This window comes from Dipodomys ordii, unplaced genomic scaffold (genome assembly GCF_000151885.1).
Source record: "Dipodomys ordii isolate 6190 unplaced genomic scaffold, Dord_2.0 Scaffold95, whole genome shotgun sequence".
Taxonomy (NCBI): domain Eukaryota; kingdom Metazoa; phylum Chordata; class Mammalia; order Rodentia; family Heteromyidae; genus Dipodomys; species Dipodomys ordii.
Genome location: NW_012267311.1, coordinates 2,577,472 through 2,590,654, shown reverse-complemented (window position 1 = coordinate 2,590,654; position 13,183 = coordinate 2,577,472). Strand labels below are relative to the sequence as shown.

The window sequence follows — 13,183 nt, the reverse complement described above, 5'->3', positions numbered from 1 at the left end:
GTCTCACAGTCTCTCCTGCCCGGGCTGGCTTTGAACTGCGATCCTCAGATCTCAGCCTCCTGAGTAGCTAGGATTACAGGCATGAGCCACCAGCGCCCGGCTTAGCTTTTTGGTGTTTAACTGGAGATTAGAGTCTCAGATTTGTCTGTCTGGGCTAGTTTTGAACCAAGATCCTCAGACCTCAGCCTCCCAAGTAGCTAGATTATAGGTAAGACACACTGGCTCCTGGATTCCTTGAAGTAGGGGGCTTGGGTACTGTTCCTGAGCTCTTTTGCTCAAGGCTAGCACTCTATCAGGTTGAGCCACTTCTGGCCTTTTGTAGTTTATTGGAGATAAGAGTCTCATGGACTTTTTTTGCCCAGGCTGGCTTTGGACGATGAGCCTTAGATCTCAGCCTCCTGAGTAACTAGGATTACAGATATGTATGTGCCACTAGTGACTGGCTTGCTCTTTCATTTATACCACAATCCTACTGAGTTTAAAGTGGTTTCTGTAGAAGTTTTAGGTTGAAGTTATTAAAATTATATCCATTTGAAAAATATTTATTGAGTATAAATAAAGTCCTATACATTAAATATCAAGAAATATTCATTACTGATTACAAGTCAAGCTGTAATACTGAGGAAACTACAGAACCAAAATATCCACTTATGACACAGTAGTGTTAATTCCATTATTCCAATATTGAACACAATAATGACTTGTTCACAAATCACAAGACACAACAAATCCTATCAAAAAGCCATCACTTTAACCCACCTCTAATGTAAGAGAAATTGGTTTTGAATCATAATACAAATTGTCTCATAATCTCATCTTTATCTCATCATTATCAGGTCACATTGAGACTAAGAGTTACACTGTTACAGAATTTAGTTTGTGTGTGTGCTGGTACTGGGGGTTTGAACTCAGGGACTTGTCCTCTTGCTTAGCTTTGTTGCTCAACGCTGGCATTAAACCATTTGAGCCACAACTCTACTTTTGGCTTTTTGTTGGCTAATTGGAGGTCAGAGTCTCATAGACTTTTCAGACTCTTTTCTGGTCTGGCTTTAAACAGTGATCCTAAGAACTCAACCTCCTGAGTAAGGAGGCTTACAGGAGTGAGATGCCAGCACCCAGCCAACACTGTCATAGAATTTAAGAGTCTAATATCCATGGTTTTATTTCAAATTATTATTAATAAGTGAAAACCAATCATATAAAGTCAAAGTTACTTTTAAGTTAGTTTTCCCTAAGAGAAAAGAATCATATTTTAGTACAAAGAAAGCTTGCCCAAGTATTAAGTTTTAACGGAAAAAAAAATGAATAAGAGCAATGTAATTAAACTTTCTTTCAAAGAAAGCAAAGAAACCTAAATTTGTTATGGCAAATTTGGAAATATTTTCTAATCCCAGCATATGTATTTATTTTACATGATGTACTTGGATGCTGCAAGTCTATGAAGCAGGGATCTGTGGCAATCCAAATTCATCCACCAGCACTCCATCCTGTGAAAAGTAATCAAGGTTTAGTGTCAATCTTAATTAAAAAAATTTTTTCCAAGTGTTTAAGCAATCCAAATCAAAATCTCACCTAAGACAATAACAATGAGAGAAAATTAAGACCACCTACCCCAAGTTAAGGTAGAAAGAGGTACAAGATAAACACTTGCAGAAAACAACTATAAGGGTCCTAGGAAAAATATTCCCTGTCATTTGCTCCCCACATTTTCTTTGCTTTTTTTTTTTTTTTGGGGTCCAGTCGTGGGGCCTGAACTCTGAGCCTGGGCACTGTCCTTCAGCTCTTCAGCTCAAGGCTAGCGCTCTACCACTTGAACCACAGCGCCACTTCCGGCTTTTTTCTTTTTGCTTATGTGGTGCTGAGGAATCGAACCTAGGGCCTCATGCATGCAAGGCAAGCGCTCTACCACTGAGCCACCTTCCCAGTCCTAGCTCCCCACATTTTCTAGGCGGGAAAACTGATATTCTGAAAGTAGACATGAATTTCTTATTTGCTTAAAATACAGTAGCACTAGGAGTAGTTTCTACACAAAATTCTGTCAACTATAATGTATATATGTATATATATATTCAACACACACACACACACACAAGGGGATGTAAGGAAAAACTAAGACTATAAATGTCTAGTGGCAATAGATAAAAAAATTCATTGTAATACATTATACTAAGAGCTAAGGTGGAGCAAATGAAATTTTATAAGCAATAAAATACTTTTAAAAATAAAGACAGCTATGTAGATTTGGACAGGGTTTGAAGTTTGCCAAGTCTTTTACATACCAGCCTCTAAGTTACTCTATTCAATTATGTGAAATACTTGTAAATTACCTGCAATTTATATTTACAAAGAATAAGAAAGCTCAAAACAGCTAATTAATGTGTCACAATTAATGCCAAAAATCCTATTTCTTACTTTGTGAAATTAGAATCTTTCACATTAAGCGTTTTTTTTTTTTTCTTTTGCCAATCCTGGGGCTTGAATTCAGGGCCTGGACACTACTGTCACTAAGCCTCTCTGTGCTCAAGGCTAGCACTCTACCACTTGAGCCACAGCACCACTTCCAACTTTTTCTGTGTATATGGTACTGAGGAATGGAACCCAGGGCTTTATGCATGCTAGGCAAGCACTCTACCACTAAGCCACATTCCCAATCCCATATAAGTTTTATACTTAAATTATTAACTGCTATTAGGAAAAAAAAACCTCTCAAAAGGATGGAGGCGTTGCTCAGTTAATACAGTGCTAGCCAGTGAGTGAAAGCAACAGGTACTGAGTTCTTGTCCTGGCCTCAGACCATAAAGAAAAAAAAGATTCACTCAAGGCTAGGTGCTGGTGGCTCATGGTTTCAGGTCTGCCTGGGCATAACCTTGAGACCCCATTTCAACCAATAGGTATGAAATGGTTTGTGACTATTACTTTGGCTACATGGGAAATATAAATAGGTATATCTTGGTCCAGTCCAGTTCAAACATACCTTAAGTGAGAACTTATTCCAAAAACAACAAAGATGAAAAGGGCTGGTGCAAGATGTAAGCACAAGGCCCTGAATAACATACACACAAATCCACTCAGTAATTATTTACTGTGTCTAGAAAGTGGGATTTTCTTCTTGGCTATTTGGGAAGCTGAGATAGGAGTATAATGTGAGCCAACTGTCTCAACAGGGAAAAAAAATGTAATCTCAGTCTGGTGGGCATGAAATCTTTTCCACATTTCAAAATAGGTTCTAGGTAAAAATAAGCAGAAAATGTTCACCTTGTTTTTTGTGTCAGTGGGAACACCTTCTGGAATTGCAGGTGCAGATGCTGCTTCATCCAAATAAGAACTGTCTTCATCAGCCAGAAGCTCATCACCCAATGCATCCAACTCTGAAATTAATATATGCATCATTTCAAAAAAATTAAGCAAGGAAACTAGCACCTAATGTTACAAGGTAAGCCTAAGATTGAAACACAAAGGGAAATGGATTATTAACTTCTATTTTTAAAATAAAAGACAATTATAGGAAATTTCTAAGGAAACTGACATATAAAATCTATGGAAAACAAAAAGCAAAATAAAACACACAAATGAACCAATTCCCCAAAGGTTTATAGGCTCCTAGTTTTGATGAGAAGATTAGGACAATTCAAACTGGGAAATGGATTATAATAAGTACAAATTCTCTAATTCACTGATGGACTTGAAAGAAAGCAGTGAAAGGAGGCATGAAGTTGTTAGATAATATATAATAATTATATGAAATTAGGCTGTAAGAGTAACTCTGGTAAGTGAGGTGGAGGTAAACAGAGGAAAAATAACAGCATGGGGAGATTCAATAAAGGAACTCCAAGACAGAAAGTTTTAAAAAATGAATAGAAAAAAGGTTCTAGGTAAAATGATAAAATGGGAAGGACAGGGAAGTGAGGTAGAGAAAGGAGGAGGAATGGGAAGGAGAGAAAGAGGCAGAGGAAGAGGGAGAGGAAGAGAGGGTAGTAGGGGAGAGAGGCATTACTTAACAGAAAATGCAGTTTGGGGGTGGTTCCTCTATATACCCAGTTACTCATGATAGAAATGAACAAACATCTTTGGCATACTTTATTTTCTCTCATATCCAACAAATCATCAAATCTCATCCATTTCATCTGTCCATTTCTCTCTCTTGTCTTTTCAGACTATAGTATAGCTTCTAAACTCTCTCTAGTGTGGGGTGTCTCTCAAATGGTAGAGCATCTGCCTCATAAGCACAAGGACCTGTGTTCAAACCCCAGTACCACCAGAAGAAACTACTTTCTCTGAGGCTACTCATCAATTCTTTTCCCTCCCCTCCCGTGTCCCTTTTTTTTTTTGTCCTAGCCCCTAGCACAGGTCCTGAGCCTGTCCCATACTACAAACTAGGTTAGATTCCCTTGGGATAAGCTCCCATATCTCATACTTCCCAACCATGAGTTTTTATAATTATTTAGGAAAAGATTATTTGTTTCTTTAGTGCTAAGCCCTCTAACATGCAGGAGATCCTTTGCTATTCTGAGAGAGGAAAATAGAACAAAGTAAAAAGAAAAACAGCAGAGAAAGGACAAGTTGAGGCCAGGCATTAAGCTGGACCTTGCTTTAGTTTCTCTACCTCAGTGAATCCTGAGGAAATCCAGTGAATGAATGCTGAGGGAATCCTGACAGGAATTTTCACTAACATTTGAGAAAAGACCCCAGGCCTCAGACTCTAAAACTAAATATACATTATAATTGTTTTTCTTAGAACCTACCTGCTTCTAGGTCATCTTCATCTAATTCTGGGGTGCCATAGCTTCGACTCAGTGCTTCTTGGATTTCATTTGCATCTTCCATCATATCTTCTAGCTGGTCTTGTAAATCCTATAGAAATATAGAGGATTTTCTTTTATTTATTTTTTTACCATTTTTCTCTAATTGCTCTCTTCCTCTCCTTTGAACCTTAGGAATGAGCAATTTTTAAAAAGACAATGTACACAGAAGGCCAAGCATATAACTGTTAGTTCTCCTCCCTAACCTGTCTTTGGCTTGTGACTGGCTTGTGCTCAGCAACTGAGCAGATAGTCCTCTAAAGCAGAGGTTTCAATAATTCTTTCCTCAATTTCTTTTCCTTACTTTTTTGGCTAGAGATTAAATTCAAGGTATGTGCAAACCATAATATATACTGTGCTGTTGAGCTACTGCCCCAGTACAGAATTTGCATTACTTAATGAGGAGAAATGTCACCAGGCCTTAATTTTCTCACTTAAAAATGGAACTAAAACTGGGCACCGGTGGCTCATGCCTGTAATCCTAGCTACTTAGGAGGCTGAGATCTGAGAATCGCGGTTCAAAGCCAGCCTGGGAAGGAAAGTCTGTGAGACTCTTTATCTCCAATAAACAACTAGAAAACCGGAAGTGATGTTGTGGCTCAATTGGTAGAACGCTTGCCTTGAGTGCCCAAGCCCAGAGTTCAAGCCCCATGACCAACCAAAAAAAAGAAAGTCTGTGAGACTCTTATCTTTAATTAACCACCAGAAAACCAGAAGTAATGTTGTGACTCAAATGGTAGAGCACTTGCCTTGAGCTGAAGAGCTCAGGGACAGCTCCCAGGCCCAGTTCAAGTCCCATAACTGACCAAAAAAAAAAAAGGGAATTAAGGATTGCAAAATCAGCCTGGGTAAGAAAGTCCATGAGATTCTTACCTCCAATTAACCACCAGAAAACCAGAAGTGGTGCTGTGGTTCAAAGTGGTAAAGTGCTAGCCTTGAATAAAAAAACTCAGGGACAATGTCCAGGCCTGAGGTTGAGCTCTATGACTACCACCACCAACAACAAAAAAAGAAAAAAAAAAGAAGTAACTACTGGGTGTTTATTCTGTCAGGGTGTTCATTTATTTCATCTGCATAAAAACTATATGTGGTATTAGGAACTTTGCATTAACAATTATGAAACTGATAGTTTTGGAATTCTTTCCACTAGTAAATGGCAGGCTTGAGATCCAATCTCCCTTTGCTCTTCCTATCAAGCACTCAGTATTTGCATCTTACAGAAATTAGTGCTCATTCTTGCAGAAACTAACATACATCTCACCTCAATCTGGTCAATTTTCACTTGCTTATATGCCTTCTTCATTTCTTTTACTCCTAGCTTCATTGCATCCACCTAAAAATAAAAAGTAGAAAATATAGCATCTTAACAAGTCATGTTGACTAAACTGACTTTAAAAAACCTTCAGAAAGAGTACAAGACTAATAAAATAATGGGAAAGGTGCTTTTGGGCATACCGTGGTCTTGGTGTCTTTCAATGACTGGATGGTGTAATTGGCTTGTTCCATGTTAAAGGACTGCTGGGCAAGGTTATCCCGCTGCTGCTCATACCTTATATAGAATCAAGTGAGAATGGGAAATGTGAGCCAGATGGAAATCTACTGGAACAAAGTATTTTGATCATAATTTTAAGGTTAAAAAGGTCAAAATACTTTAAAAAATTATCGCAAGTCTCTAGTTTTTTTTCCCTATGCATGTCAAGTTACAATGCTATTTTGCACTTAACATTATAGATTTTTTCTATAATTATCTACATATATTTTTTTAATTGTGAAAATACTGTAGACAGGTTACAATTGCATGGGCAAGGTAATGAGTACATTTCATATCAAGCATTGTTGCCTCCTCCTTTATTTATCCTTCCCATCCTTATATTTTATTTTTAAAATATTTTTTGAGACAGTCTTGCTATGTTGCCAAGGCTGGCTTATAATTTGTAATTTCCTTACCTTGGAGTTCCTAGTGCTAAGATTCCAGGCATAGTGCCATCAAGTCTAGTCTTGCTACATATCTACATTTTTTATTTTTACTTTTTTTTGGAGGTCTTGAGGACTGAACTCTGGGCCTGGGTGCTGTCCCTCAGCTCTTCAGCTCAAGGCTAATGCTCTATCACTAGAGCCACAGAGCCACTTCCTACTTTTTCTGCTTATGTGGTACTAAGGAATCGAACCCAGGGCCTCATGCATGTGAGGCAAGCACTCTACCACTGAGCTACCTTCCCAGCCAAGTTTTTATAATTATTGGACTGTGGGGTATGGCTCAAGTAGTAGAGTTCAAATTCTAGTGGGGAGGAGAGGGGAAGGGGGGCATTTTTTTGGATGTAGCTCCTAGGCCTGGGTACTGTCCATGAGCTTTTTTGCTCAAGGCTAGAGTTCTATCACTTAAGCCACAGCTCCAATTTTGCCTTTCTTGGTAGTTAATTGGAGATAAGAGTTTCATAGGCTTTCCTGCCTGGGCTGGCTTCAAACCAGGAATCTTCAGGTCTTAGACTCCTGAGTAGCCAGGATTATAGACTTCAGCCACCAGTGCCCGACTCTTGATGGAGTATTTAAAAGGGACAGAAAATGCCCATAATACAACATTAAACAGAAAATAATGATTTATCAAGACATTATCATTTCACTTTTCTTCTATAATATTTTATGTAAATATGATAGTTATACATAAGCAGAGGGGGAAAAAAAACACTGGAAAAAATTAGCTTCCCCTTTCCTTTTTCTAGTTCTGGTCCTGGGTCTTAAACTCAGGGCCTAGGCCCTGTCCCTGAGCTTCTTTTGCTAAAAGCTAGTGCTCTACCTGTTGAACCAAAGCTCTACTTCTGTAGTTTTGGTGACTAACTGAAGAGTCTTATTGACTTTTATGCCTGGGCTGGCTTCGAATCATGATCTTCAGACCTTAGCTTCCTGAGTAGCTAGGATTACAGGTGTGAGCCATCAGCACCTGGCTAACCCCTCCCCCTCCTTTTTTTTTTTTTTGACAGTGTTAAGATTACAAGCATGTACCATAATACCTCACCAGAAATTTTAGCATTTTACTTCTTTCTTTCTCTCTCTCTCTCTTTTTTTTTTTCGGTAGTGCTCAGGTTGGCAAGTAATCTACCATATGACCCTAGTCTAGAATTTAGCATTTTAAAGGTGATTATTTCTAGTACTAAGAAAGGAGCTAAATTTTCTTCTGTTTTTGTATTTCCCAAGTTTCTACAATGAATCTATATTAATAAAAACTAATACTTAAAAATTGCAATGTTGAGCTCAGGGTATGGCTCAGTAGCAGAATGTTTGCTCAGCATTTGTAAGGACCTGGGTTTGATCCCTGGCATGAGGAGGGGGAAAGTTTTTTGAGTCAGGTATGGGACACCTGTAATACAAACACTCGGGAAGCTGAGGCAGGAGGATGGAGAGTTTGAGGCCAACCTGGGCTAGATAGCAAAATCCGTCTCAAAACAACAAAAAATTGAAATGCCACCAGAAAACCAGAAGTGGCGCTGTGGCTCCAAGTAGTAGAGTGCTAGCCTTGAACAAAAGAGCTAAAGGACAGCACCCAGGCCCTGAGTTCAAGCCCCACGACTCTCTTTCACACACGCACGCACGCACACACACACGCGCACACACACACACACACACACACACGCCTAAAATGAACTGAGCTGGGCTTTTTTTTTTTTTTTGTAGCAGACATCTGTAATCCCAGATACTTGGAGGCAGAAGAAGATCTCAAGAGGGCCAGTCTGGGAAAAGTTAACAAGAGCCTATATTGAAAAAACATAATAAAAACAAAAGGACTAAAAGCATTGTTCACTTGGTAAAAGCAGTCACTTAACATGCATGAGGCTCTAGATGTAATCCCCAATACTACAAAAACTAACAAATTAATAAATGTCATGGCTGATGGCTCACATTTGTAATTCTAGCTATTTAGGAGGTTGAGATCTGCGGTTAAAGCCAACCTGGGCAGGAGAATCTGTAAGGCTCTGATCTCTAACTACAAAAATAAAATCCAGAGGTGGTGGTGTGACTCAAGTGGCAGAGTAGTACCCTTGAGCAAAAAAAGCTGGAAATGTGCCTCAAGTAGTAGAGTATTAGGCCTTGAGCAAAAAATCTCAGGGACAACACCCAAGCCTTAATTTCAAGACCTAGGCCTGGCATTACACAGAAATGCACACAAAAAATCCATTATGGTTAAGAGAAAATATTCAGCATGTCTAATTGTACAAATAAAACCAAAAAGAGCATACAATAAGCCTGCCATGTTTGCATAGTTAATATACATGGCTTTGACCAAGAGTGGTTAAAAAAAAAAAAGTCAAAAGAAACAATTAGCTGTGTGCCAGTGGGTCACACTTATAGTTCTAGCTACCCTAGAGGCTGAGATCTGAGGATTGTGGTTCAAAGCCAGTCTGGGGAGGAAAAAAAATCTATGAGACTCTCATCTCCAATTAACTACTCAGAAAAAGCCAGAAGTGGTGCTGTAGCTCAAGTGGTAGAGCACTAGCTTTGAGTACAAAGAAGCTTAGGGACAGCACCCAGGCCCTAAATTCAAGACCCAGGACCCGGCAAAAAAAACAAAACAAAAATAAAAAACAACAGAATAATTTCCTGCACATACATTATACAGCTCAGCTGATGCAGAGAAATCCTAAGTCAATACCACCTTATCATTTCCCCACCTTTTTGTAAAAACATGTTTTTCAAATGGTGCCCCAAAAGCAAATTTTAAGTGAAATGAAATTTTTAGGTGGTTGAAAGACAATATATCTTTCAAGACCACTGGATGGCATTATGGGAAATAGGAATTAAGCATTCAAAGTATAGCACTGAAATTTGCACATATTGAGGATATATAGTAGTCTCCTTGGAACCATATAGTCAAGGGATAACAAGGGTCTATTTTATGACCTAAGTAATGGAGAACCAAACCCTATGGACCTGACCTGCTCAAAGTACTAGTCATTAAAATCAAAATTTTGAAAATTTGTAATTCAATCAAGAACATTTAGAAAATGGTTTGAAACCCAGGTAAAATGGAAGACTATTTTCCTTTTTATTAAAACCGCTACAGAGAAGGAGATCATGCATATAACTTACATTCGCTTTTGCTTTAAAACTCGCAGGGCTTTCTGCTTGACCATATTCTGAGGAGAAAAACATATTAAATAAAAAGTAAGTAGAAAACACATATATAGTAAAATTAATCATCCATATCCTCAGATTCACATACATCTCTTCTTCAAAGGAACAGACAGGAATAGTGCTCCTGGATTTTGTTCCCTTCCTAAGTACAGATATCACTAATGTGTAGTTTTATCTGTTTTTGCAACCCACATAATATCATCCTTAACTACTTTCCCTTTTCCTAATGCTTGCATATCCAATTACCTTAGCAGAGTCCCCAGTTGAACACCCACTGTCAATCCAAACCTAACAAGCACAAACTCCTTTATTCTATCTCACCTTGGAAACAACTAACAATGACCCCACCAACCCCTCACTTCTGAAGCTAAAACACTTTTACATCACCAGGCACTGGTGGTTTATATCTGTAATCCTAGCTACTCAGAAGGCTGAGATCTGAGGATTGTGGTTTGTAGTCAGTCAGGGCAGGAAGGTCCATGGGACTCTTATCTCCAATTAACCACCAAAAAGACAGAGTGGAGCCCTGGCTCAAGTGATAAAGTATTAGCCTTAAGTAAAAAAGCTAAGGGACATAGCACTCAGTCCCTGAGTTCAAGCCCCAGCACTGGCACAAACAAAATGGCAATTAAAAAAAAATCAACTAAGATTGCTGGGAAAATCCTTTCGTCTTAACTGGTCCATATGTGATTTTGTCTCCTCCAGTGAGGGAAGGAAAACAGATATTATTACCTCACAGACAATAATAGCTGACATTATTGACTACTACTATGATCTAGACATGCTTTTCAGGTCACATAAATTGCCTTATTTAATCTTCAAACTTCTAAGCATATATCACACCCCTTATATAAGGAAAAACCAAGGTTCTCCAATACCCTGGCTTATAGTGGTTAATAAGAGAGCTGGAAAAAACAAGGTAGCTCTATATTCACAGTCTGCCCCTAAACATAGCTTTCTATATTCCTATTTAGTTAAATATAGGTGACTTTATCACAGCTAGTCAGTAGTGACAGTAATAGAACATTGGCCCCATAGGTCTAAATCAGTAATTCTTTCCAGCATGCCCCTCTTTAACTAGTCTAATTATCTATCTAACCTAACCAGCTTGGTAACTCCGTAAACCTAAGCAGGACCCAGCCCTTTTCCCTAGAGTGCCACCTTCCCAGTAGAATGTACTAATTCCTATGTACATGCTTCAGGACATGTGATTGACATCCTCTCTCCACAAGATCAAACCTCAATTTCCCTCCAATACTGTCCAAATACACTGTCCCTCAAATACACCACCTCAAAAGACATCAAATAGTAACATCTCTGCACAACACCTAATAATATTTTAAAGAATCTAGCTTCAAGCTCCATCTGTGAAGCATACACCGTCACGTTTCCTCTACCAGACTGAGCATCTCTTCACTATACTTTACCAGTCTCTACCACCCAGCCTTATTTCACAGGTGCTCAAATGAGGCTGTTGCAGTACTTTCTACAACAGTAGCTGCCTATCTTACCTTGGCAGGACCCTCTCTCATCTTCTTGATTTGATCCTTATACTTCACTAGCTCAGCATCCAGCCGGGAAATCTTTTTATCAATGGATTCTGCTCTGCTATCCACCTTGGGGAAAAATACCAAATGCAAATCAAAAATAGTGACTGCGATATACTCACACAAGAAGGGGACAGGAGAGAAAGGAATTGATGGAAGCAAAGCAAGGAAAGTATATGAGGAAAGGTGGGAAACTGACTCAGGTAGAGGGGTGTGTGTGTGTGTGTGTGTGTGTGTAGATTTCCAGTCAGAAACACTTTTTGTAAACCACATTCCATCTCCAGGTTTCTGATACCCAAAGTCCCCCCTCAAGTGTTGGGGTAGAAAAACAATTTGAGAATCACTGGATTGAGATTTCCCTTGGTGATGAGTCAGACCGTCGATTCAACAAAGAGGCATAGGAAATAAGCCTGTGTCTAGTGAAGACATAGGCTAAGATTTTTTTCTGTGCGTCAATAGTGGGGTTTGAACTAAGGGCCTAGGCCTGTCCCTGAGCTCTTTTGCTCAAGGCTAGCATTCTACAACTTGAGCTACTTTCGGTTTTCTGGTGGTTCACTGGAAACAAGAGTCTCATTGGAAACAAGAGTCTCACGGCTGGCTTCCCTGGCTGGCTCGGAACATGATCCTCTGATCTCAGCCTCCTGAGTAGCTGGGATTATAGGCGTGAGCCACCACCGCCCAGCTAGGCTAAGACTATTTCAAATGCCATTCCCTAGTTGGAAGGGGGGGGGGTGGGTGCTGAATTGTTTTGGAGATTCAGATCGAAAAAAAAGTACACATGCATTAACCCAGTATATCACAGAAAGAGCCCTGACATGGGCAATGGGTGAGAGATGAAAAAAAGGGTAAGAAGAAAATGTCGGACTAGATGAATTAGGGAGAGCGTCTAGGCCTGGGGTAGGCTGGAGGAGGCGAGGCTGAGAAGGAGTAGCCTGGGCACAGAGCATCAGTGTGGGTGGGGTGCGAAGCAGTGATGAGGCTAGGAGGGGGATCCCTGGTTTGTGGCGTCAGGAATGACTTAGAAAACAGGGATGAAGTGAGGAGATGGAGAAGGCCGAGGTTTTAAAGAGCTGGGAAGTAGGACTGGAGTGAAAGAGTGGGAGCCGGGGCCAGGGGATGGGCGGGGTCAGGAGCATGGAAGCGTTGAGGCTAGTTATTCATGGTCAGGTGCCCACCGTGCCAATGCAGTCAGTCAGGCTGGGTGGCGGAGCCTTGGGTTTCGCTTTCCCGAAGAATCGGTTCATCTTGAGCAGCCGACAAGAAACCCAAACACTGGAGAAAAATCCCAAAGCGGAAGTAGAGTCACTGCCGCTCCGGCTTCCGGCCCCTCCGCGCGCAAGCGCACTGTGCTCGCTCTAGTTTCCTCATCCTTCTTTGCCGGGTTTTCAGCTCCGCCTTCCGGGGGAAACTGGCGCAAGGCACTGGGAGGGGCAGAAAGAGGGTCTGACGAAGGCGGGGCCTTGGCGGCGGCAGAGTGAATTCAGATGAGCGAGGCGGGGCCCTGGCTAAGTGGGTGGGGCCTGAAGGAGGACTTGGCGGATTGGGCGGGGCCGGAGAGAGGGCAACGCGGAGGGCGGGGCCAGTTGGCAAGGGCGGGGCCAGGAAGTCGTCCCCCAGGATTGCCGGGCGCTCAGCTGCCATCGCTGAGCGGTCAACAAGCGCGGGCCTGGCGGAGCGGGGCGGCGCGCGGAGGCCGCGAGGCGACCGGGA

The 13,183-nt window shown here is 40.7% G+C and overlaps 1 protein-coding gene across 1 annotated transcript; it reads right to left on the bottom strand.

The window, feature by feature from the left end:
- Positions 1–1,136: 1,136 nt before the first annotated feature.
- On the bottom strand, positions 1,137–12,813 carry Chmp5 (charged multivesicular body protein 5). Its single transcript, XM_013026677.1, has 8 exons — positions 12,649–12,813; positions 11,438–11,542; positions 9,882–9,928; positions 6,255–6,348; positions 6,061–6,132; positions 4,743–4,851; positions 3,256–3,368; positions 1,137–1,487 (listed from the first exon to the last, which is right to left on the bottom strand). Exons 1-8 carry the CDS (start codon positions 12,715–12,717, stop codon positions 1,437–1,439), a joined length of 660 nt encoding a protein of 219 aa, XP_012882131.1. The 5' UTR covers positions 12,718–12,813; the 3' UTR covers positions 1,137–1,436.
- Positions 12,814–13,183: the final 370 nt, after the last annotated feature.

Bases quoted from the DNA above. Each gene is read 5' to 3' on its own strand.
- Chmp5 (XM_013026677.1), bottom strand. From the start codon at position 12,717: ATGAACCGATTCTTCGGGAAAGCGAAACCCAAGGCTCCGCCACCCAGC. The intron at 6,133-6,254 runs GTATGCCCAAAA...TTTTATTTTTAG, and splicing joins TGAAAGACACCAAGACCACG to GTGGATGCAATGAAGCTAGG. The intron at 1,488-3,255 runs GTGAACATTTTC...TACTTTTCACAG, and splicing joins CCACTGACACAAAAAACAAG to GATGGAGTGCTGGTGGATGA.